General features: G+C 37.6%; 1 protein-coding gene across 6 annotated transcripts in view; it reads right to left on the bottom strand.

The window, feature by feature from the left end:
* CPNE3 (copine 3) overlaps positions 1 to 23,645 on the bottom strand; it is a 54,167-nt gene that overhangs the window by 23,771 nt on the left and 6,751 nt on the right. For all 6 annotated transcript variants that reach the window (XM_045849409.1, XM_045849404.1, XM_045849406.1 and 3 more), the window contains 6 exons: positions 19,386 to 19,525; positions 18,941 to 19,120; positions 11,644 to 11,718; positions 10,294 to 10,365; positions 5,375 to 5,458; positions 2,300 to 2,389 (listed from right to left, as the gene is read on the bottom strand). In XM_045849409.1, the coding sequence (XP_045705365.1) occupies positions 2,300 to 2,389; positions 5,375 to 5,458; positions 10,294 to 10,365; positions 11,644 to 11,718; positions 18,941 to 19,120; positions 19,386 to 19,517 (633 nt within the window). In that variant the 5' untranslated portion in view covers positions 19,518 to 19,525. The remainder of the gene's footprint in view (positions 1 to 2,299; positions 2,390 to 5,374; positions 5,459 to 10,293; positions 10,366 to 11,643; positions 11,719 to 18,940; positions 19,121 to 19,385; positions 19,526 to 23,645) is intronic.

Genomic DNA, 23,645 nt, shown 5'->3' with positions numbered 1-23,645 from the left:
TTTATAATGCTGGCAAATGTTCAGATACAGTTGGAGGGAAGATAATGTAATGACTGTGTCATTTAATTTCTCTTCTCAAGAATTCAAATATCAAGACTACTGTGTGCTTTAAATAACAGCATCAGGGTGTTTGTGAAACTGAAACACATGCATATATACATCTGTGCACAAGTATATATGTAAAGTATGCACACACCACACAATACCACATCTACTAAGGCATTCCCACTTCAGGCAAGGTGGCAGCATGCATGATTATTTCTCAGTCACTGGATGTTATGAAAATGATAATACATGCTAGAGTGCACATTCATACTGCAGCAAAGAAACCACTGATGACTGTAACTCTGTCCTCTGCTCTGTAACTCTTTATGCACCTCTAAGCAGTTTCCAAATACCAAGGAAAATCACAGATATATGACTTCCTGATATTGCAAAGAGATACAGACAGTGATGATGTGGCAAACCAAATTATATGTCATTCAAACAAACTGAGAAACTTTTAAGAATGGAAGGCATTCATCAGAGTAAGCTCAGAAAACCAGTTTACTTACTATAATAAAATAGCCCTGTATGCAAGCCACTGTGTGCAGAAAAAGTTTAAAAAGTTGTTTCACAGTTAACATATTATGATCAAATAGTTATGTTTTAGATATATTTTCACAGCCTCTCTTGCTTCTCAGATCTAATGAAGCTTCAACTTACTACCTTTAATGTGAAAAGCAAAAGCTCTAGATTTGGTACAATAAAAAAAGTAAATGTTTTGAATTTTTATATAACTTTATTTGAGCCAAACTGATGACATATGTCAGGGAGCAAGATCTTAAATGATCTCAAAAGTAATTTTTAGAGCTATTGTTCTACTATTTATTTTGTACTGTATGTGCCTGAATGGTATGTAGATTATTTTGAGCTAAAGGCAATTGAGACTCTGTGGCCTAAAGAAGAACTTTTGCTCCCCACTTAACTATCTAGAAGACTTTAAATTAGGAGCCTGATCCATGATGACAGAAATAACTTTATCAGTTATCATCAGAAATAACTTTTTAATTGTGTATATGGCAGGGCAAACTAATAATCACTGAACATGCACTATCCCTCAATGACCTCTGACACCTCAAGGTACCTTACATCCTCCCTCGCCCAGAATGTCTTCTAGACCTGTTTCCCTTTGTGTCTGTGACTCTCTTATGTAGGAGGGGTTCCCCTAAATATGTAATTAAATTTGGTCTATTTCTCTTGCTAATTTGTTTGGTGTCTATTTGAATGTTAGACCAGCCAACAGAACCTTGAGAGTAAAGCTTGTTCCTCCCCCTGCCCAAAAGCTGACTTTTCACTGCTGTTAGAAACACCACACAACTTACACAGACATTATTTTTTAAAGTTCTCTGCAGTTTTCAATAATAACTGTATCTGCACTGTGTTTAAGAGTTTATAAAACTTTAATTTTTGCTATTTAATCCTCACTGTTTTGTAGAATAGACATTATTTTCTCTATTATATAAGTAAAGACATTAGATGACCTGCCCAAGATCCTTTAGCTGCTTCAAGGACTGAATTAAGACTTGCATTATAGTCTGATTTTCAATCCTCCACTTGTTTGTTCTGTGCCATCAACCTCCCTGTATTCACCATATTCATTACGAAAAACAAAAACAAAAACCCATGTCAGTTTACTAACCTCAGAACGTAAGAAAAGTCTTCTACCTGGAATCTTATGTCAACAAGTGACTCTAGTATAAAAATATCTTTAAAATAATATATATTTTTTGATAAATGGTTAAAGAACATTTTAACAAATTCTTAGACATCTGCTTCTGCTCCTTGTTGCCACTCTACCTTCCTGATCCTCCAAAACTGAAGTGACCTAAATGTTTCCAGTACTTGTATTTTGCTCTGGAAATAAGCGACAATACCATCGGTCTTCATTCTATGCTGTGCTAGGGGCAACATCTGCTTTATCCACAAGAGACACAGCAGAGGCAAACAAGGTTGTTAAAGGTCCTATTCATGGAGTAAAGGAATCTTTTTAAAAGGCAGAAAAATTTATATTAGATATTTTATTTTAAAAATAAATGAGTAAAATAAAAACTATAATGCTTGATTCAGCATTAGGTCAACAGATCAGTCAAACATGTTGTATCTTCAAACTATTTATCATCAAAAGCATCTCTACTTTAGTATTCTTAAATATGAACAAAACTGAATCCTACGTCTCTGTTGTATCACATAATCTTTTTAAATACTATCAAATCAATCAATTTTACAAAAGAGGTGAGTTTGCACAATTTCAAATTACCTTAATAGTTTTATCCATATCTCCATAGCACAGTGAGTTAAGAGAGATTTTAAAAGGCCTCCAAACAGGATTCAAGTTGTTTTTAATAACCTATAAAAACAGATTTTCAAGGACAAGTTAGGAAAGTATTCAGTTCATTAACATTTTGTTCTTGCCTCTCCTAGATTCCGCTGTGCTTTAACCATTCGTCAATTACCTCTTTGGGCAATCAACTTTTTCACCGAGAAACTAGCTAGACCAATATTATACAACTGTTACATTAAAGCTGTGATAAACTGTTTAGTTGTGATACATGCTAAGAAAAGAACAAAACTACTTGGGAAATACATCCACCCATTACAAGATACGCTTGTGTCAGAAATCGAGGTTTCCAAACAGGTATAGAAGACCGAAATATGAAATAAGAAAGTCTGAGAAAGAACTGTGCTGGGTTGGATTTGGTTAAAGAAATAGTCTTAAGTTCATAATTAAATTTTTAAAAATATACATAAACATATATATATGCTTCCCAGCTGAGTAAATTGAAAAGGCCTAAATGCTATGATGTCCCAGTAACAATAAGTACATCTAGCCTTCAGATCTTGGCAGCTAAATACCACCACCCTCTGAAAGGAATATAGTTGCTTCAGAGAAATGGGTTGTTCCAGATCTGGCACAGAAAAAGCAGAGGGTGAACTGAGACTGCAATATAAAATAAGAGAATGGTTAAAGAGTTAAAGACTAGGGGTCATGTTAAAAGAAGCCAGGAGCCATTTGAAGGCACTGCTCTGGTCAAATCTGGATTAATTTGAGCTGTAAAATGGGTGACAGTAACGAATTACAAATAATGAACATGTACCATATGATCTCACCTTTAACAGGAACCTAAATAACAAAACAAAGAAACGAGCAAAATATAACCAAAGACACTGAAATAGAGGTCAGGCTGACAGTGCCCACAGAAGAGAGTAGAGGGAATTTCAGGGGGACAGTGGGAAGGGTTCACGGGAACAAACTTAAAGGACACATGGTCATAAACTAAGGGGAGGGTGGTAATGGGAGGGAAGTGGGGAGGGGTGGGAGGGGGGGCTGGATTGGGAGTAAAAAGGAGAAAACTGTATTTGAACAATGATTATAATAAAATTAAAAATAATAATAATAATTATATAAATCATGTAGGAAAAAAACAAAAAAAAACAAATACTGACCATGCTATGTTATAATAATCTATGAGTCCACAATGACACTAAAAATAAAGAAGGAGAAAGTAAGAGAGGAGTATCTGGTAAAATACATTAAGAGACAGAAAATATAAGAAAGAATCACTGTGTTATAACCCAATATAATAACTGGTTCAGGCATGGGTCATGGGTAGATGCTAAATCCAGTGGGGGAAAGGTGGGAGAACAACCTCAAAGTGACACACCACAGACTACCTATTAATTACAAAGGGGTGGTCACAAGCATAACCACATGGGCAAGGTTGGCATCAGCAGTACTGGGCAGCCTGACACTGTGGGTCCCCTGCTGGTATAGAGCAAGAGACACACAGAGTGGTCCTGATGCCACGTCTCAGCAGAATCTAGCTGTGAGGAAACACAAGACTCCAGAGTGTTGGACATACTGTGTTGGGAACTGCCCTGCCTGGTTTCAGAAACTGTAACCCCCCATGACTAAGGCTGAGTGAGAGACCTTGAGTCCCTAAGCCACTAAGGAGACAAAGCTTATCTCCTTGGCAGGAGTACCACCTCTGCCCCCTTTACTTCACCCTGCCTGGCCCCCAGTACGTGATCGGTTAGCCAATGATGGGTAAGATTCCTCAAGGGAGGGATGACCTAAGACAGGCGTGGTCATGGGGGGCCCTCAAGGAAGGACTTGGGGGCTATGGATAAAGGAGGTGATGGACCCTCGCCCCTTGGTTTTGATATAGCCTGAGTCCTCACTCTGTCTGCAAGAAGTCTCCTAATCTCTTGGCTTCCTTATTTCCCCTGATCGACCTAAGCCTGAAACAATGCTAGAGGTGGGTGCAGCCCTGTGCTGCAAAGTGCAAATTCCCTGGGGTGATCAGGCCTAAGAAAGAAAGCATAAAATCCTGTGAAACCTGCTTTGCTAATACCCTCATTTTAAATGATAAGGGTCCAAGTGTGAAATGAGTTTGTTTCCCCAAAGTTTTATGGCCCTTTAGTTATCAGACCCTGACTCAAAATAAGCCCTTCATAGTTCTTTGAATATTATCTATTTGAGTATTACTGCCTGACAATGGTTGATGAGCTTTCCATATATACCCTCTATATCTATGCAAATTAAGCCAATAAAAGCCTGTCAAGGCAAGGGTTTGGGTGCTCTCCTCTTGAGAGAGTGGCAGTGCCATCCCTTTTCCTCCACAGGACTCAGTAGTCTGTGTGAATTTGTTCATATCTCATCCAAATGCTGTAGGCAACATGGGCTGTGTCTACTTCAATACTGGTCTGATTATTCAAGAGATTAGATGGCGGAGAGGTGTAGGAAAGCAGGAAGAAGAATTAAGCTAGATGCAGAATGCTAGATGCAATAAGCTAGATAGCTAAATGCAAAATGTGAACTTTGATTGACTTTGGACAAAACGAAATGATATGCTTTTAAACACGTGAGAGAGCTGGAAAGGCCTGAAGACACTATTATAAACCATCTTAACTCTTTCAGATGTGGCTGGGTAGGAGAATGCCCTTGTTCTTGGGAAACTTCTGCTCTACTATTAAAAGGTGAAGAGTTGCCTGCAGCCCACATCAGGACAGCTCTGAACAAGGGAAGTACCTATGTGCATGTGTGTGAGTTTGCGTGTGTATGTGTATGTGAGAGAACGTACAACTGTAGAGGGATACATTACAGTGCTCTTTACAGGGTTTTAAATTTTTTTCAAAATAAAAACTCTACTAATAATTAAGCAGGGTAGCACCTCCTCATTAAAAGAAAAAAACATCAGCATGTTGACCATATGTCTCTGGCTATATATGTCTGAACTCAGACATTTTTATACAAACATAATTGGAAAAAAAATTTAGATTACTACAATTCTAAAGGAAACCTCAACCCTATTTTTCAAATTCAGATGTTCACCTCTGTTCGATGAATCATGAGCCAGTTTCCATCAGATGTCTGCTTGTGGAATTCCAGGTATGGATCTGACTTTCCAAATAGATCCTACATTAAAAAGAGAAAGCCATTATTCTCCTTTAGACCATTTTATGCCTATTACATGTTAATAACACCTGAACTCTGTCCCCCAAAGTACAGATATACAGAGTACAGTACCATAGTAAATACAAACCCATCTCCTTCCTCACAGACTTGCTGACATCTACCAGGAGAACTATGATGGTATTTTTGATATATGTTCCTAGTCCTTACTTCTCAAAAAACATGATGACTTTAAAATATAGTGATCAATATGATCCATTAATATAATATATTTTGGGCTGTTTTCATTAATATTGTTCACTCACACAGCACTGAGTAGTTTTTATGTAAGCAATATTCCACACCAGTCATGCTAACTCCCTGAGGGACCAGCAATAAAATGGATTCAGAGGGGTTAAATGATTTGCTAAGATAACATATCTAATTGCTGATGGACCTGAGTCTTGACTCCATATATTATCCTTCTATGTTCAATTCCTCACACAAGAGAGCAGAGGTAAATATGTGGAGTGTGCAACAGAATTGCTTCAAGGGCACCCATTTTTTTCTTCTGTAATTTCCCACAGTACTCTTAAACAGTGCTCTCAACACACTGAGCACTCAAAACTGCCCTTACCACCACCCTCAACACATACACATATAGGAGATAAAATTATAGAAGGATATACAAATCACTTCCATAAGTTAAACTCAAGTAATGAGATTATGGATGGTTATTTTCTCATTTTCATTTATCTTCACTTTGAAATCTCCATACTACTTAGAATACATTACTTATTATTTGTCAAAATGAAAGGACACCTGTTAACTCTACAATCATATGTGCAGCTATGTCTTTCAATTGAAGACTTTTGAGTCCTGAATTAACCTCAGTACTAAATTAAGAACAAAGATTCATTTCCCTACTTAGTATAGTTTACTGTCAAGCAAGAAACATAGTTGGTACAGTCAAAAAATATATAAACACAAGGACTAGGAAGAACTAAAATTTAACTTTATCTGCAAGAAGAATCGTAAGTAAATATAATAAGCCACTCTATGCCACATTTTATATTGTAAAACTAATAACAGCATTATACAGAGACATTAACTTTCTAAAAACACACTAATCTACCTTGTCTCACTTATTGTAGAAATAAACCTATGACAGAGGCAAAATAGCACTGTTACCATTTTGAAGGTAAGAAAACAGTCTTTGTTTAAAAGTTCATTAGTGTTAAAAGTTCATTAAGTTAGCAATAGTAGAACCAAAATAAGAATTAAAAGTCCCTGACTCAGGCCTCCAAATATGTTACATGAAAAAAGGAATGTGGAGGAAAGTGTGCACGTGGTATGATACACTTACCAAAGGGCCTGGGGTGGGGACAATACAAATACAAACAGACATACATGCCCACACATCTCAATTGATAGATACACACACACGAGGGGGGACCCCAAAAAAACAGAATTTATTTATAAACAATTGTGTATTTATTCTTAAATGCTTAAACTTCAGTCACCTTCAGAGTACTCACCATTTGTGCAATATAGGTGCCATACACCTATCAAGACATTTTTCCAGTGCTCAAAACAGTTTTTGAACTGGTCAATTTTGATGCCTTTCAGTGCTTCTGCCATTTTTTGTTTCACCTCTTCCACATTGGCAAAACATTTCCCTCTGAGGACATTTTTTATCCAGGGAAACAAAAACAAAGTCGCTCAGGGCAAAATTCGGTGAATAGGGAGGGTGGGGCACAAGGGTCACACCAAAAATCACTAAACACTCAGTGCAGTATGGGTAGGTGCGCTCCTAAATCACTCATCATGAAATGAGCAAACACGTTGAATGAGTCTTCAAAAATATTTCACTGAAGCCAAATGTAGCCTCTCACTACAATATCAGCAGGTACACTGATACACATGGGTTCCAACACTCACCCAGAGGGGGAAGCCTGTATGTACTACCAGGGGCCCACCCTCCAAGAGATAATTCCAGGTTTCTTGGGTCCTGCCTCATACATATGTGTATATAAGTATATGTATACGGACACACAAATATATATTCGCAAATACATATACACAAAAAACCTTAGTTTTTTTTAGGAAATTGAAAGATTAAACCATAAAATATAAATTAAAAAATATTACCAACGGGAGGAAAAAACAGCAGGCAGGGAAAAAAGCTAAGTTTCTTGAATATACCTTATTTTACAGATTTGGCATTGGAACCATGTAAATCTTTTACATGATTATAAAACAAAATTAAATAAAAAATGTTTAAAGCAATTCATAAATGTCAAAAGCAAACTTCTACAATGTGTCAATGTGACAGTATAACCATTCAGAGAAGAATTATTTCTTTAAAACAAAAGTTTGACTGTATCACCAAGTGGAATATAACCAAAAGGAAAAAAACTTCAAAGAAAGCTCAAACCATTTCCAGTAAAAATATTTTAATTACAACCTAGATATTTTTATTCTGAAACTATTCAATACTCTATTAAGACAAAATAGATAGGTAATTATGTTAATATCTTAGGAACCAAGATTTTCAACATAAGAAAAAAACGGTATAAATATAGAATTAAAGAAGTAGAGCCCTGTAATTCTATATCTGAATATCTAAATTGGAAATAACTGTATAAACTTATAATTCAGTTTTTCTTTTTTCTCACATTAAAACACTCATAACAGAGGTTTTTTAATTTTACTTTATGTACAAAGAGCTAGCTAGCATTGTTTGTATGGTAAAGCAGATGTCTTAAATAACCAATTCAAGGAAGTTCACTTGGCCCAACTTAATAAAGCCTATACCTTCGAATACTGACAGAAATACAAGTGGCCCCTGTTGAGGCCATATGTCCAATCAGACCACCCAGTTTGAGCAGACACAGCAAGAATGAGAACCCTGGCCAAATGTTCTCAGATTGGCTCCTGTAGAGCTGTTGGTAACTTATCTTGCTCTCTCCAGTAAAACAAAGCAAAAGGTAATTTAGTTTTTCTTAAAAAATAAAATAAAATCTTTCCTATATCTGACTACTGACTGAGAAGCCATAGAAACAATGAGCAACCACAATAAACAGCTCCCTAGCACCTCCCTGTGGTCTCTAAGTACCAGCTCTCACTGACACGCAGAATAGCACCATTTCATGTGCCAATCTGGGGCAGAGACTGAATGAAATGAGCCTGGAACATGTGTCCTCCCATAGGGCAAAGAAGCTATCAGAGATCCCTGGATTGTCCAGATGGTTTCAGGGATAAATTAAAGAGGTCCCCAGAGGCCGAAAGTTGGAATACTCTGTATCAATAAGAATTAATCAATAGAGTTCACAGCAATACTAAAAATAAACAACAAATGCAAAAAACCCTCATTGGTCACGTTTAGAGAAAAATAAGGAGCCAACTTATTATTCCAAAAAATGGTAAATACAGGAAAAAAAGTCAAACATTTTACTTGCCTTTTCTGTAAAACTGTATCTCAAAATAAGTAAATGCCCAATGGGGAGAATACTTTCCTCTATAGAAGTAGTCTCACTGATAAATGAAGAAGCAATGATAGCATGAGAATATCACTATTTTATAAACCCTTAATAAAACAATATGTCTAGGTACTTATCATATCCTAAAATATACACTCGACAATGTGAGCCTCCTGATTATGGGCCACCACCTATGAAACTGCCTTACCAACAATTAAAAATACCATCTAATCATACCTCTAGATTCAATTACCAGCTTACAGAAATCAAGAAATAATGGTGGAAAGAGCAGCAAGTTACATGACACCACAGGGATTTAAGCAGTTATACACACTGTGGAAACCTCTATAGGACAAAGTATTCAATTTCTTTGTGGAATAAATTCCAGAAAGGATGGATGGATGGATGGATGGAAAGATGGATGGGAAGGAGAAAGGGGCAAACAAGAGAAGGAATGAAGGAGGAAGGGATGAAGGAATGAAGGAAAAGCTAGGAGGAAATTTACAGGTTAAAGTGATTTAAGAGACACATTAACCAATTATATATTTTAAGAGTCTTTTGAGATATACCAGAATATTTACAAATGAAATGCTATGATGGCTAGGAGGAGGGAAAGAAAATAGGGGTAGAGATGTAACACAACTGGTCATGAGTTATAATTGTTTAAGACAGGTGATGAGACATGAAATTTTTTTTTAAAATACTATTCTATGTTTGTATATATTTACATTTTTTTTTTAAAAAAATGTCCCTGGCTACTAGCCTAACATGTTTTCAAACTGATGTGTAAGGAAATATAAACAATGAAGAATACTGATTGGATAATAAAGTAAAAAAGCATGTGAAGAATTATTCTAATCCATGTAATATACTACATTGTTGTGCTATTATGTAATACATTCACCCTTCATTAAAAATATTGACTTCTGAATGCAAAGAGAAAATTCTGTAATTAATGAAGTATGATATTTTTGCTTTTTCCCTTAAGGTAATCCAATACACCATCTCTACTATCTTTTCCAGTAACATTAATGCTTATATTGACTCCTCTTTTGAGCCAGAGAAACCCTTTGATTATATTGAGAGGAAAGAGGTAAGAGGAAACAAGTTCTGCTTACGAACACACACAGATACACATACAGAGACAGACACAAACTCATACAGACATACATAGACACATATATATACACACAGCTACACACTCACATACACAGAGACACACACACAGGAAAGCAGGATTTGGAAGGCACTAAAACTCCAAGGGATGTTCAGATGATGGCACTTATATTAACTGCAGTATTACGTATTTCTCAAACAAGAATCACTGTGTGGCAAACGATATATATATCCCTGTTGAAGTCTGCATCACCTACCCACCTTATTGTCCAGTTTTCTCGCTTCCATTTCAAACAAGACCACTCTGTTATCCTTTATTTCTTCTGCTGAAATCTAAGAACAGATAAGGTAAGTAAAAGAAAGCTTTTTTTAGGGATTCTGATACACTCAGGAAGTACTGATATTCTGTTACCTAATAGTATATAAAGTCTATTAATATAAATAAATTATAAAATGGTTAATAACTAAATGGTACATTTAAGAGATTTATCATTATAGCTTTTATGTACTTGCAATAAATATTTTCCCAAAATATGGTGAATCTCATTATGTGCTTTCCTTTTTAGATTAAATATCATTATACACCTCTGTTTTTCGATTAAGTCTGAATTATGCACTTTCCTTTTTAGAGGCTGTTGCCCCAACTGGATTTCCTAATTCCAGTGAGAAATTCAAAGACCTGGAGAAATTCACAACACCAGCTAAAGCTCTCTAAACCCTGCGAAGTGACAAAATCATATCTAGAAAACACTATCAATTGAAGTATCACATCACTATTTTTCATTTAACTTAACTGAGTTATTAGCTGTCAAAGGCCCAAGAGCAATAAAAGTAACTACCCACAATGTTCTCTATGTGCTACGATGTTCACAATGTGCTACGAAAGTTAGCACCCCCACAGACTGAACATTCTTATGCTTTAGGAAATTTCAATAAGAGCAAAATGGCTGCTCAGGGAAATGAGTTTCATGATGGAACTGATCCTAAAATGAGGCTCTCAGGGAGCCAACCTTCAACTTGCAGAGCTAAAGTCAGAAACTATTGCTCCAGGGGTGATTGCCCAGACACAAGGTCTGGAAGGTAAGATCATTAAAAGCACAGCATTATATAACTTGGGATCTAAATTGGGATAAGACATACATTTATTGGCCCAGGGCTAGATGTCAGCTGGCAAGTCCTGCTGGGAGGACGGACAGCAGAGTGTGGGCACTGAAAAAGAGGTGCCAGCCATGTCACAGTGTGAGACCCATTAGGAATAAAATCCATTCTGAAAATTCTGTCATTTTGAGGGGATGACTTTGCCTTGCATCAAGCCAGGTGGATCCATTCAGATAATTAAATAGTTTAATTATACTTCCACAGGAGTAAGGCATATCACCAAGTTGCTCTGGACCCTGCGACCAGCTTAAACACTCAAAGGGATTTTGTATGTGTGTGTTTCTTTTTTTGGCACACACGTTTCCCATTTGTGATTGCTCTTAAGCAGGGCAGGAGGAGGGCGCCATTCAGATGAAATGATAAAGCATGGTTGTAAGGTAAACTACCTGCCTGTACAGTTTCAGTGTGCCCTCTACATAAATCTTTTTAGACAAAAGACAAATATCTTGTTACCGTGATGCTGCCTTTACCCGCAGGTCTGCCACTTTTAAGCACCAGTGGTCGAGTCAGCTTCTTACTGGAAACAATCTATTAAAGGAAAAGATTGATAAAAAGAGCTTTTTCACTTCATCTTGTAACATTTTAAACTGAATGGTTTTGAAAAAAAAGTTTGAGTGTGAAGTCATTAAGTCCATTCTGTAAGGATGGAGTGATTATAAAATACATGGACACATGTAAAAATCTTACTTATTTTTAGAAAGAGGGGAAGGGAAGGAGAAAGAAAAGGAGAGAAACATTGATCAGTTGTCTCTCACACACCCCAACCAGGGACCTGACCTACAACCCAGGGAAAAGCTGTGAATGGGAATTGAACCAGAAACCTTTTGGTTTGCAGGACAATGCCCAACTCACTGAGCTACACCAGTTGGGGCATGCTTGAAGAACACTGGAGACATTTAAAACCAACTGGAGAGTTGCAAGATGGTGAAGGAGTAAGTGGAAGCCACACAAACCTCCTCCCAGAACCAAGCTGGAATTACAACTAAGTTGTAGAGAAATCATCCTGAATAACCAATAGAACATGAGCTGGAGAGAAGTCTTATAACCACGGACAGACAGAAGACACCACTTCACCACATTGAGACTGGTAGGAAGTATGGAGAAGACATGAGAGAGCTGGCCGGGCTGCCAGGGGCAGTAGCAGAAATTCCGGAGGGATATTTCAGCAGCTGGAGCGTTCCCCCTGAGAAGTATGACATCTAAACGCCAAGTTGGGCTCTCCAGCTTACAGCATAGAGCCTAAAAAAACCCAGGTAACATCAAGCTGTGAAAAGCAGCAGGCTTTCTGTCTGCCAAGAAAAGATGGATGAGGATAAAGAAAGCCTCTTACAGGGCCAGTGCATAAAATTCAGTTTGCAGCACGTACCCTGGGCTGTGGCAGAGGGAGGGCAGAGGGAGGGCAAGAGATACTTCACGAGAGTCTGAGGTTGGTGGCTCTGGAGAGAGAATGGAAGGAACAGTGTTCAGGACCACTACGCTGAGTCATTCTATATACTACAGAAGCCATTTTTCTCAGGCAGAACACTCCTCTCCAAGTGATACCGGCCTGAGGGGAAGCAATAGCCCTGGCCACAAGAATTACTCTGCCCCACCCTGTGGTGTTTATGCAGACTGCTGATTAGAGCTTAAGGCTGTATCACTGATCAGTTTAAGACACAAAATACAAGGAAGTCACCAAAATGGGAACACAAAGAAACAGACCCCAAATGAAAGAACAAGAAAATTTACCAGAAAAACTAGATGAAATGGAGGCGAACAATTTATCAGATAGAGTTTAGAGTAATGATTATAAGGATACTCAACAGCATGAAAAAAGACACAGAAACCATAAAAAAAGGACCAGTCAGAAATAAAGAATGCAATGTCTTAAATAAATAATACACTGGAAGGAACAAACAGTAGATTAGATAAAACAGAGGACAGAATCAATATTTTGGAAGACAAGGTAAAAAAAAAAACCTAGGCACAGCAGCAAAAAGAAAAAGGAATTTAAAAAAATTAGAAGAACTTAGCCCTGGCTGGCATAGCTCAGTGGATTGAGTGCGAGCAGCGAACCAAAGCATCACAGGTTCAATTCCCAGTCAGGGCACATGCCTGGGTTGCAGGTCACAGCCCCCAGCAACTGCACATTGATGTTTCTCTCTCTCTCTCTCTTTCTCCCTCCTTTCTCTCTCTAAAAATAAATAAATAACATTTTTTTAAAAATTAGGAGAATTTAAGAAACATTTTGGACAACATGAAGCATAATAACATCCACATCATGGGAATAACAGGAGGAGAAGAGAGTAAGCAAGGGATTGAGAACCTATTTGAAGAAATGATGACCGAAAACTTCCCTGATCTGGTGAAGGAAAAAGACACACAAGTTCAGGAAGCTCAAAGAGTCCCAAACAAGTTGGACCCAAAAAGGCCTAAAATAAGACACATCATAATTAAAATGACAAGGCTTAAAGACAGGGAGAGAATCCTGAAAGCTGCAAAAGAAAAACAGGTAGTTACTGAGACTGGAGCACCAATTAGACTATCATCTGAATTCTCAAAAGAAACATGGCTGGCCAGAAAGGAGTGGCATGAAATAGTCAGGGTAACGAAAAGCAAGGACCTACAACCAAGGCTACTTAACCCAGCAAGAAAATAAAATCGAAGGGGAAATAAGGAGCTTCCCAGACAAGAAAAGCTAAAGGAGTTTGTTAACACTCAAGCCAGTACTACAACAATGGTTAAAGGTTTTAAGCTTGTTTTAAGAAGAAGAAAAATAGAAAGAAAAAAAGCAGATGAAAATAGTCTAATGATAAAATAGCACTAAATACAAAGTATTTATCAATGATTACCTTAAATGTAAATGGCTTAAATGCTCCAACAGAATGACATAAGGTAATTGAATGTATAAGAAAAAAAAGACCCATGAATATGCTGCCTCCAAAAGACTCATTTCAGACCAAAAGATACACACAGAATAAAAGTACAGGGATGGAAAAAATATTTCATGCAAACAGAGGGGAAAAAAGCTGGGGTAGCTGTACTTATATTCGACAAAACAGACTTAAAACCAAGACTATATTAAGAGACAAAGCAGGACAATACATAATGATATAGGGAACAATCCAGCAAGAGGATATAACCCTAGTAAACATTCACACACCCAACATAGGAGCACCTAAATATGTAAAGCAAATCTGGATGGACATAAAGGAAAGATCAACAGAAATACAGTCATAGTTGGGGATTTTAACACCCCATTGACTTCAATGGATAGATCTTCCAGGTAGAAAATCAACAACAAGACAGTAATCTTAAATGACACACTAAATCAAATGGATTTAATTGGTATCTTCAGAGCATTTCACCCCAAAGCAGCAGAATATACACACTTTTCAAGTGCACATGGAATGTTTTCTAAGATAGACCACCTGATTGGACACAAAACAAGTCTCAATAAATTTAAGAAGATTAAAATCGTATCAAGCATGTTCTCTGACCACAATTCTATGAAGCTAGAAATCAACCACAAGAACACTGAAAAATTCACAAAGATATGGAAGCAAATTAGGATGTTATTAAAGAATGAATAACAGTGAGGTCAAGGAAGAAATCAAGATACCTTGAAAGAATTAAAAATAAGGGCACAACAATCCAAAATCTGTGGGATTGGGAAAGCAACAGTAAGAGAGAAATTCATACCATTATAGGCCTATCACAAAAAATAAGAAAACGCTCAAGTAAACAATCTAAATTCACATGAAAGGAACTTGAAAAAGAACAAACAAAGCCTAAATAAGTAGAAAAAAGGAAATACTAAAGGTCAGAGCAGAAGTAAATGAAATAGAGTCTAAAAAATAATATGAAAGATCAATGAATCCAAGAGCTGGTTCTTTGAAATGATAAATAAGATTGACAACCCTTTAACCACACCCATCAAGGAAAAACGAGAGAGGGCCCAAATAAATAAAATCAGGAATGAAAGAGTAAAAATAACAACTGACACCAAAAAATACAAAAGATTGTAAGAAAATATTATAAATAACCATATGCCAACACACAGGACAACCTGGACAAACTGAATAAGTTCCTAGAAAGGTAAAATCTTCCCAAACTAAATCAAGAAAAATCAGAGAATCTGAATAGACAGATTACACCTAGTGAAATTAAAGCAGTAATCAAAAAAATTCCCAAAAAACAAAAGCCCGGGACTGGATGGTTCACAGGTCAATTTTACCACACTTTGAGAAGAACTAACACCAATCACTCTCAAATGATTGCATAAAATTCAAGAGGAGGGAAAGCTCCCAAACAATTTTTACAATGCCAGCATTATCCTAATGCCAAAACCAGATAAAGATAGTACAAAGAAAGAAAATTATAAGCCAATATCCCTGATGAATACAGACGCTAAAATCCTCATCAAAATATTAGCAAACTGACAGAGGAACGCAAAAACCCACACCATGATTAAGCGGGTTTTAGTCTGGGAGTGCAAGGTTGGTACAATATTCACAAATCAATAAATGTGATTCACCACATAAACTAAATGAAGGATAAAAATCACATGTCATATCAAAAGATGCAGAAAAAGCATCTGATAAAATCCAGCACCCATTTATGATAAAAACTCTCATCAAAGTAGGATTAAAGGGAGCATACCTAAACATGATAAAGGCTATATGTACAAACCCACTGCCAGCATCATATTCAACTGTCAAAAACTATATGCGTTCCCCTTAAGATCGGGAACAAGACAGGGAAGTCTAATAACAGAAAGGAAAATTTAGAAAGCAATATCATTCAGAATTGCTAAAAAATATATATATGTATATAAACATATATATGAATAAACTAATATAGGATGTAAAAAGACCTGTACTTGGAAAATTGTAAGACACTGAAGAAAGAAATAGAGGAAGATACAAATAAGTGAAAACACACACCATGTTCATGGGTAGGACGAATTAACATAATTAAAATGTCCATATTACCCAAGAAATATATTGATTCAAAACAACTACTATCAAGATTCAAATGATATATTTCACAGAACTAGAACACATAACTCAAAAATTTATATGGAACCATGAAAGGCCCCACATAGCAACAGCAATCCTGAGAAAAACCAAAATTGGAAGAATCATGCTACCTAATATCAAACAGTATTATAAAGCCATAGTAATCTAAACAGCATGGTACTGGCATAAAAACAAACCTATAGATCAATGAAACAGAATTGACAGCCCAGAAATAAATGTAGACCTTTATAGTCAATTAATATTCAACAGAAGAAGCAAACACACACAAAGGGCTAAAGATAGTTTATTCAATAAATGGTGTTTGGAAAATTGGAAGTATGTGTTAGAAAAATGAATCTAGACCACCTTCTTACACCACACACAAGAATAAATTCAAAATGGATCAAAGACTTAAATGTTGGGCCTAAAATTATAAAAACCCTAGAAGAAAGCATAGGCAAGCAAAATGCCAGAATTGCTCACAGCAATATTTTTTCAAATATATCTCCCTAGGCAAGGGAAACAATATAAAATATAAACAAATTGGACAATATCAAACTAAAAACATTTGCACAGCAAAGGAAATCATCAACAAAATAAAAAGACAACCCACAGAATGGGAGAACATATCCACTGATACATCTGATAAGGGATTAATGTCCAAAATTTATAAAGTACTTATAAAACTCAACACCAAAAAAAATAAACAACACAATTAAAAAATGGACAAATGACCTGAATAGATACTTCTCCAAAGAGGACATACAGATAGCCAATTGACATATGAAAAGATGCTCAACATCACTAATCATCAGAGAAATGCAAATTAAAACCACAATGATATACCATCTCACACCTGTCAGAATGGCTATCACCAATAAATCAACAAACAACAAGTGTTGGGAAGAATGTGGAGAAAGGGGAACCCTTTTGAACTGTTGGTGGAAATACAGAGTAGTATAGCCACTATGGAAACCAGTACGGAGACAGATACCTCAAAAAAGTAAAAATAGATCTGTCTTTTGACCCAGCAATCCCATTTCTGGGAATATATCTGAAGGAACCCAAATCACTAATTCAAAAGAACATAAGCAGCCCAATAGTCACTGCAGCTTTATTTACAATTGCCAAGATACAGAAGCAGCACAAGTGTCCATCAGTAGGTGAGTGGATAAAGCAACTATAATACAGTTACACAGTGGACTACTACTTGGCCACGAAAAAGAAAATCTTACCCTTTGCAACAATATGGATGAACCTGGAGTACATTATGCTAAGTGAAATAAGCCAGTCAGAGAAAGACAAATACCAGATAATTGCACTCATATATGGACTCTAATAAACAAATTGAACTAACAAGGAAAACGGGGACAATTCACAGATGGAGAGCAGGATGACAACTTGTGGGGAGATGGTGAGGGGGTGGAAGGATTGAGAAAAAAGGAAAAAAGGACTCATGGATATGAACAACAGAGTGATGCTTGTTGAGGGTATAGAGATATAAGGGGACTAGAGGTAATAGAAAAAAATACAATAAAGATTAAGTCAATAAAAAAATAAATAAATATTTCACCCCTATTGCTTAAAGGCAGGCCAGGCCTCAGAACTCTCACCAAATGGGATTCAGTTTTTTAACTGATGTAACTGTAATGTATAACTCCCCCACCCCCCAAAATAGCATTTTGATTAATATAGTAGACCTAGGCTCTCAATCAGCTATAATCTCTTATATTCATTTTAAATTTAGCTATATTCACTTTTTTCCAAAAAAACAGTAAGTACTTTAACTTCCCTTTGGTACTGTTTATCAAAGATTTTAAAAACTGATCAGCTCCATTTGTCAAGACATAGGAAATGCCATGATCTCCAAACAATTCAACACTGGAAAATGAACTCTTAAAAGATAACTCTGAGCAATAATTGTCACCAACTTTAAAAAAGACTCCTTCCCCTGAAACCTTTCTCACTCTGTACAAATGTTCCTTACCTCTACTTAGAAGTCAGACTGTGAGCCCCACAGACACACTCCTACCCTACTGGAACCTATCCTGTACCAGAAAGATATAACTATGATAAACAAGGTGAATGATCAGGGAGCGAGAGGAGAGAGCACCCAGTAGGCTAGCAGGACCCCACAGACTCTAGTTTGAAAGGAAGGAAGCCCAGCTGATGAGGCACGAGCCAGGGAGGGCCCAGTGACGCCAGTTAGAACATGAGAAGTTGCTGATACTGTGATGGCATTTATGACTAAACATAAGGATGCACACACAGCAGCTACAACAGTAGTTTCATTTACTATAATGTCGAACGAACACTCCAAATGCAAACACATATGGTCCCTGCCCTTAGGAAAGTAGCAAATTCTATAATGCTGAAGCCCACCAAACCAATGTATGAATTCTGTCCTTAAAGTGATTACATGATTTCCAACTTTAAAAATTAAACTAATGAGCACTTATGAAAAGGCCCAAATTTTTGGAGATGTGATGTACAGCATAGGAAATAAAGTCAATAATAACTGTGATAACAGTGTATGAAATCAGATGGGTACTGGAAATATTGGGGGAACACTTTGTAAGGTATATGATTACCTAACCACTATGCTGTGCACTTGAAACAAATACAAAATAATATTGAATGTAAACTGTAATTGGAATTTTTTTTTGTAACTGGAAATTTTTAAAATTTTTAAAAGGTCTAATTCTTTGGTTAAAATGTAGACACATAGTAGAGCAGCAACTTATACTCACTTGTCCAAGGGTACATTCACATTCTCCTAAGAAGTCATCATCATTCAGTTCGATTGTTTTGTTATCAATGTCATAAATCCCAAATTTCAGTTTCTGAACCACTTCAAAGTAGTAATCAATAATAAATGTCTTGGAAAATGCGGGATTCAAGCAATTCTTAATCCTTTCCGTGCGCTCAACCTGTACACAGCCCCAAAACAAAAATGTTTCAAGTCAAAAGTGAACTTGCATTTTAAAATTTTTTAAATTTTATGTACTACATCCAGCTCAATATAGGCATGACAGCTAAGGAAGTTCCTATATGTGTGTTAAAAATTCTGTCAAGGACAAACCTGCCCAAACACTGCACAAACAGATGAGATGGTTTTATGATTTTTAACATTTTTAAACTCGTGTTGTCAAAAAACAATTGAGCTTGCTTTTCACCTATAGTATTTAATATTACCTCATACCACTGCTGACCACTTGTATTCAAAAATAACACGCATAATGGGTCAGACTTTGACCCTATGTCTTTATCCAGAAGATTGTCACAGGAAATATTCAGCTCCACCTTCATCACACACTGGGCAGCCATCTCTTGAGCTGTGAAAACCAAGGAGATGAGAAATGATGCCATTGAAATGGTGCTTCAAGAAGCACATCATTCCCAACGAAGAAGCAGAACTCTCAGGACAACTGTCAGGACGGGACCTAAGAGGGAATTGACTGGAATAAGACTAAGTGCCTCCCAGCAAGTCGGATGTCACTGATATTGCTTCAGTCAGACTTTTGCTGGGATAAGCTCATTTATTATATGACAAAAGACATATTAATAATCTTTTCACTTCCCTATATATTTTACCATTCATAAAAAGTCCAAGTAGCATTTAGCTATGAAACAAAACTCATTAAACTACAACCTTAATATTATTTTTATTTGTTTATTTGACAAGTTGCTAAAGGAGATATTTTCTGTTTTCAAAGAATTTTGCTAAAACCCAAACCCGGGGAATAAAAGACCCCCAAATATACCCTCTCTTCACCTACCCCTGCCCATTTTACATGAGTGGTTCTCAATCTTGGCTGCTCACTGGAAGCACCTGGGAGTTTTCAAAACCACTGATGCTGGAGTTCTCCACTCAGAGATTAGTGTGACTGATTTACGGTCCACCCAGCCTCGGCTCCTTGGATGGTTCTAATGTAGACAAGGTCAACAGACCCACTAATCTACAAAGAGCTTCTGGCAAACAGGCATAGCTCACTTGTCCTCCAGACTTGCCACAAATACCAAAGTTAGCCCAACTGTCATTAACCTCTCTTCCCCACCTCCAGTCAAGGTATGAAGAGGGCTGGGGATAGATGAAGCCCTTAGAGGCTGGCCTTAAGAGGTGATAATTGCTGAGGGTAAGTTGCTTTCCTCCATGACACCAGGTAAAGGAACTGGAGCAGCCATCTCTTGAGCTGTGGAGGAGACAAGCATCACATTCCCCTGCCTGGCAGGCCACTCACAGCACCCAGCATGAAGTAGGGGCCCACAGTGGGAGGACAGGTCTTTAAGGGAAGGAGCCTGCCCACTAGAGGTGCTGATGGCCTTTAGAATGTGGGATATTTGATGCCCTTTGCCTTCCACTTGGAGATCTGGATGAAATTCTGGGACAAGAAGAACAAATCCACTCATCAATCATCCTGTTATTTAAACAGGATTTCTGTGCTGTACAAAATGTCTACTTAGGCCTAAAATAATCAGGATTATGCTTAGAAGAGTCCTTTGGCAAGTATCAAAAACAACTCATGCCTACAGAAACTCTTTAGTTATTCCAGTGGACTCTTTGAAAATAGTACAATCCTCACTGTGGGTCAGAAATCAATACTAACATTTAAGATTCTTAAATTAGTCCTGGCTGAGTGGCTCAGCTTGTTGAAGTGTTGTCCTATACAGCAAAAGACTACGGGTTCAATGCCCAGCCAGGGCACATACCTAGGATGTACTATAATCCCCGGTCAGGGCTTATGTGGGAGACAACCAATCAATGTGTTTCTCTCACATGGATGTGTTTCTCTCACATTGATATGTTTCTCTCACATCGATGTTTCTCTCTTCCTCTCTCTCTAAAATCAAGAAACATATCCTCAGGTAAGGATTAAAAATATTCCTAAGTTAAAGGAAACGGAATAAGGAAACAGGTTTTGTAGTTGCCAAAGCTAGAAATTCCTTTGAAAAACAATGCTCTGTGTGTGGACTTCACCCTGAAGAGAATTATTCCTAATATGGAACAAAATTCACAAATCCCCTATTTGCCTCCCAAATCCCTTCCCCAGGATGTTGTAATAAAACTGAAACTGCCATGGCCTTTTACTGTGAAGTCAGACATTTTTTGCTACTTTATGTGTATCACAGTTGTGAAGTGTACAACACATGGTCCTGACAAAGTGCCCCAGACACTAATATTGGGAGAAATCTCTGATGCAGGCCGAAGACTGTGCAGAGCAGACACTGCAGGGAGACTGGCAGTGCTGAGCTTGGAGGATTCTGTGAGCAGGTAAAGAGGGGACCACAAAGAAACAGGAGAGCTAGGCATGAGAGGGCACAATGAAGACAGTGTCATGGAAGTGAGCATCCAGATGGGGGAGTCATGGTGGGCAGGACATGAGTCTAGTGTACTGAGAACTAGGCTGAAGGACTCAGTGGGTGGGTGATAGGTGTCATTGCAAGTTCTCAGGCTGGGGAGAAGAGGATGAAATACTCATTTCAGACATCACTTGTATTAAATCAACTCTATGGTGCCTCGGAAGTTCGGTCACTGACATGATAGCAGTAAAGTCTCCAGATCCAGAAACACACAAATACTGAATTTAGCACCAAAATTAGCATATCTTTACATTGTCCAGTGCAGGAGATGAGCTGTTTCCAATATCAGTGAGCATCTGTAATGACAGTGTGACTACAATCATCATTCTGTCCTACTCTGATTTATGAAAAAGGAAAAAGTACTACACAGACTGTCAGGGTACAAAGCAAATGGTACAAAGAGACACCAGAAAACCCAGAAGCAGAGATCTGATGGTCCTCCCTCTGATGTTACACAGCCATGACATCTCTGAAAGGTAAACACATGGGCCTTGTCCTTGGACTTGCCACCTGTAACTCTACTCCTCTGCACCTCCAACAACTGCCTGTTCCTCCTCTCTCCTCAGACCCCATGAGCACCCATAGGCCTGATCCCTTCTAGTCTTTCTACCTTCTCTTCTTTGAACTGACCTTCCCAAGGAAAGCTTCAAGCATCAGTGAGCAGGGAGTGCGCCCCAAAGTGACCACCCTACCTGCCCCTACTTTACATCAACAAAGCACACAAACAAAGTACTATACATTCAAGAGCCTTACCTTCAGTTTCCGCTTGGTTTCCTCATGTCCAATAATAATATGAAAATAATGAAATTAATAAGCAAGCCTACCTTATCTGGTTGTTCAGCAGACTGAGTTAATATATTTAAACAGTGCCCAGAAGCTGCTGCTGCTTAATAATAGTAATAGTAGTAGTAATAGTAACAGTAACAGTAGTAGTAGTATTTTAGGACTACCTGCCTCCAGTGTCTGATCCTCTTTTATCCACCCCAAATCACTGTCTGATCCTCTCTTATCCAGCCTTCACTAAAGACCTCATTTGAACTCCTGCAGAATAGGGACAAGATAAGATTTGCAGTGATGATTATGTGATGTCATAGAAATGACTTTCTAGATTTCTTCAGTCAAAATGGAAATTCTACAAGTAAACCTATATATCTGGCATGCGCAGTGCACCTCGCTCTTCATATCTAACACAGCATCTATGGAATAAAGGTTAGTGTGTCCATTTTGTCTTCTGCATAAGGGAGTTTAGAGTGTTGTGAGTTGTATCAGTAGTACCCAGGATAACGCAGTACTCCAGGGACAGATGTAGCATGAGCAAGGTTTCTAAAGTCCTGGGAACACAGTATGTAATGAATTGTCTACCAGCAACCAGATAGCCCTCAATTTCCAAGGATGGGGAGAACTGCACAGAAGTGAAGATAACACCTCTGTGTGGAGTCACTCTCATAACAGAGACACACCATCAGAAGAACATGATTCCCCCTCTCACAGAAGAGCTACAGAAACAGCCTGCCAGATGTGTATGATCATTTAGTAAACTGCTGACAGCTACATTATTGTATTCCTTCCAAAATGCAAATCTCTTCTGTTAGCAGTATCCCCTGATGACAGCTCTGCATGCAGGCTCATTTTAAGTGACAAACCCATTACGGCTTGAACCATGTTAACAGCAATGTCTATGAAGATGCTCTGCACTTCCTTCTATGTGATGACCTGGTACATGACACATGATTTTAGAAACAATATAGTATTCTTTTAAAATGGAAGATAATAAATGTTTTGTACTCCTGGTGTCTGAGACAATTGAACAGACAGAAGAAGGCATGCCAACAGAAGGTGCCTCTATGTGTTCCTCCCCAAAGAGCGATAGTAGCAAGATAGAGCGAGCCCTGGGACTGGCCAGAAGCTTCTCCACTGCACAGGTAACTTACTGGAGAATAGTTTGGTTTAGTTGTTAGGTTTCTGAAATGCAAATATCCCTTAGAAATCCTAAACAAGTCAACTTTCCCAGTCACCCCAACTTCCCCAAATCAATATTATATGACAGATGATTCAAAGAAACTGAAAATTAAAAGCTAATATGTAAAAGAAGGT

This window comes from Phyllostomus hastatus, unplaced genomic scaffold (genome assembly GCF_019186645.2).
Source record: "Phyllostomus hastatus isolate PE091 unplaced genomic scaffold, TTU_PhHast_1.1 phas_contig_65, whole genome shotgun sequence".
Taxonomy (NCBI): Eukaryota; Metazoa; Chordata; class Mammalia; order Chiroptera; family Phyllostomidae; genus Phyllostomus; species Phyllostomus hastatus.
This window is presented reverse-complemented; position numbering and strand designations above follow the sequence as displayed.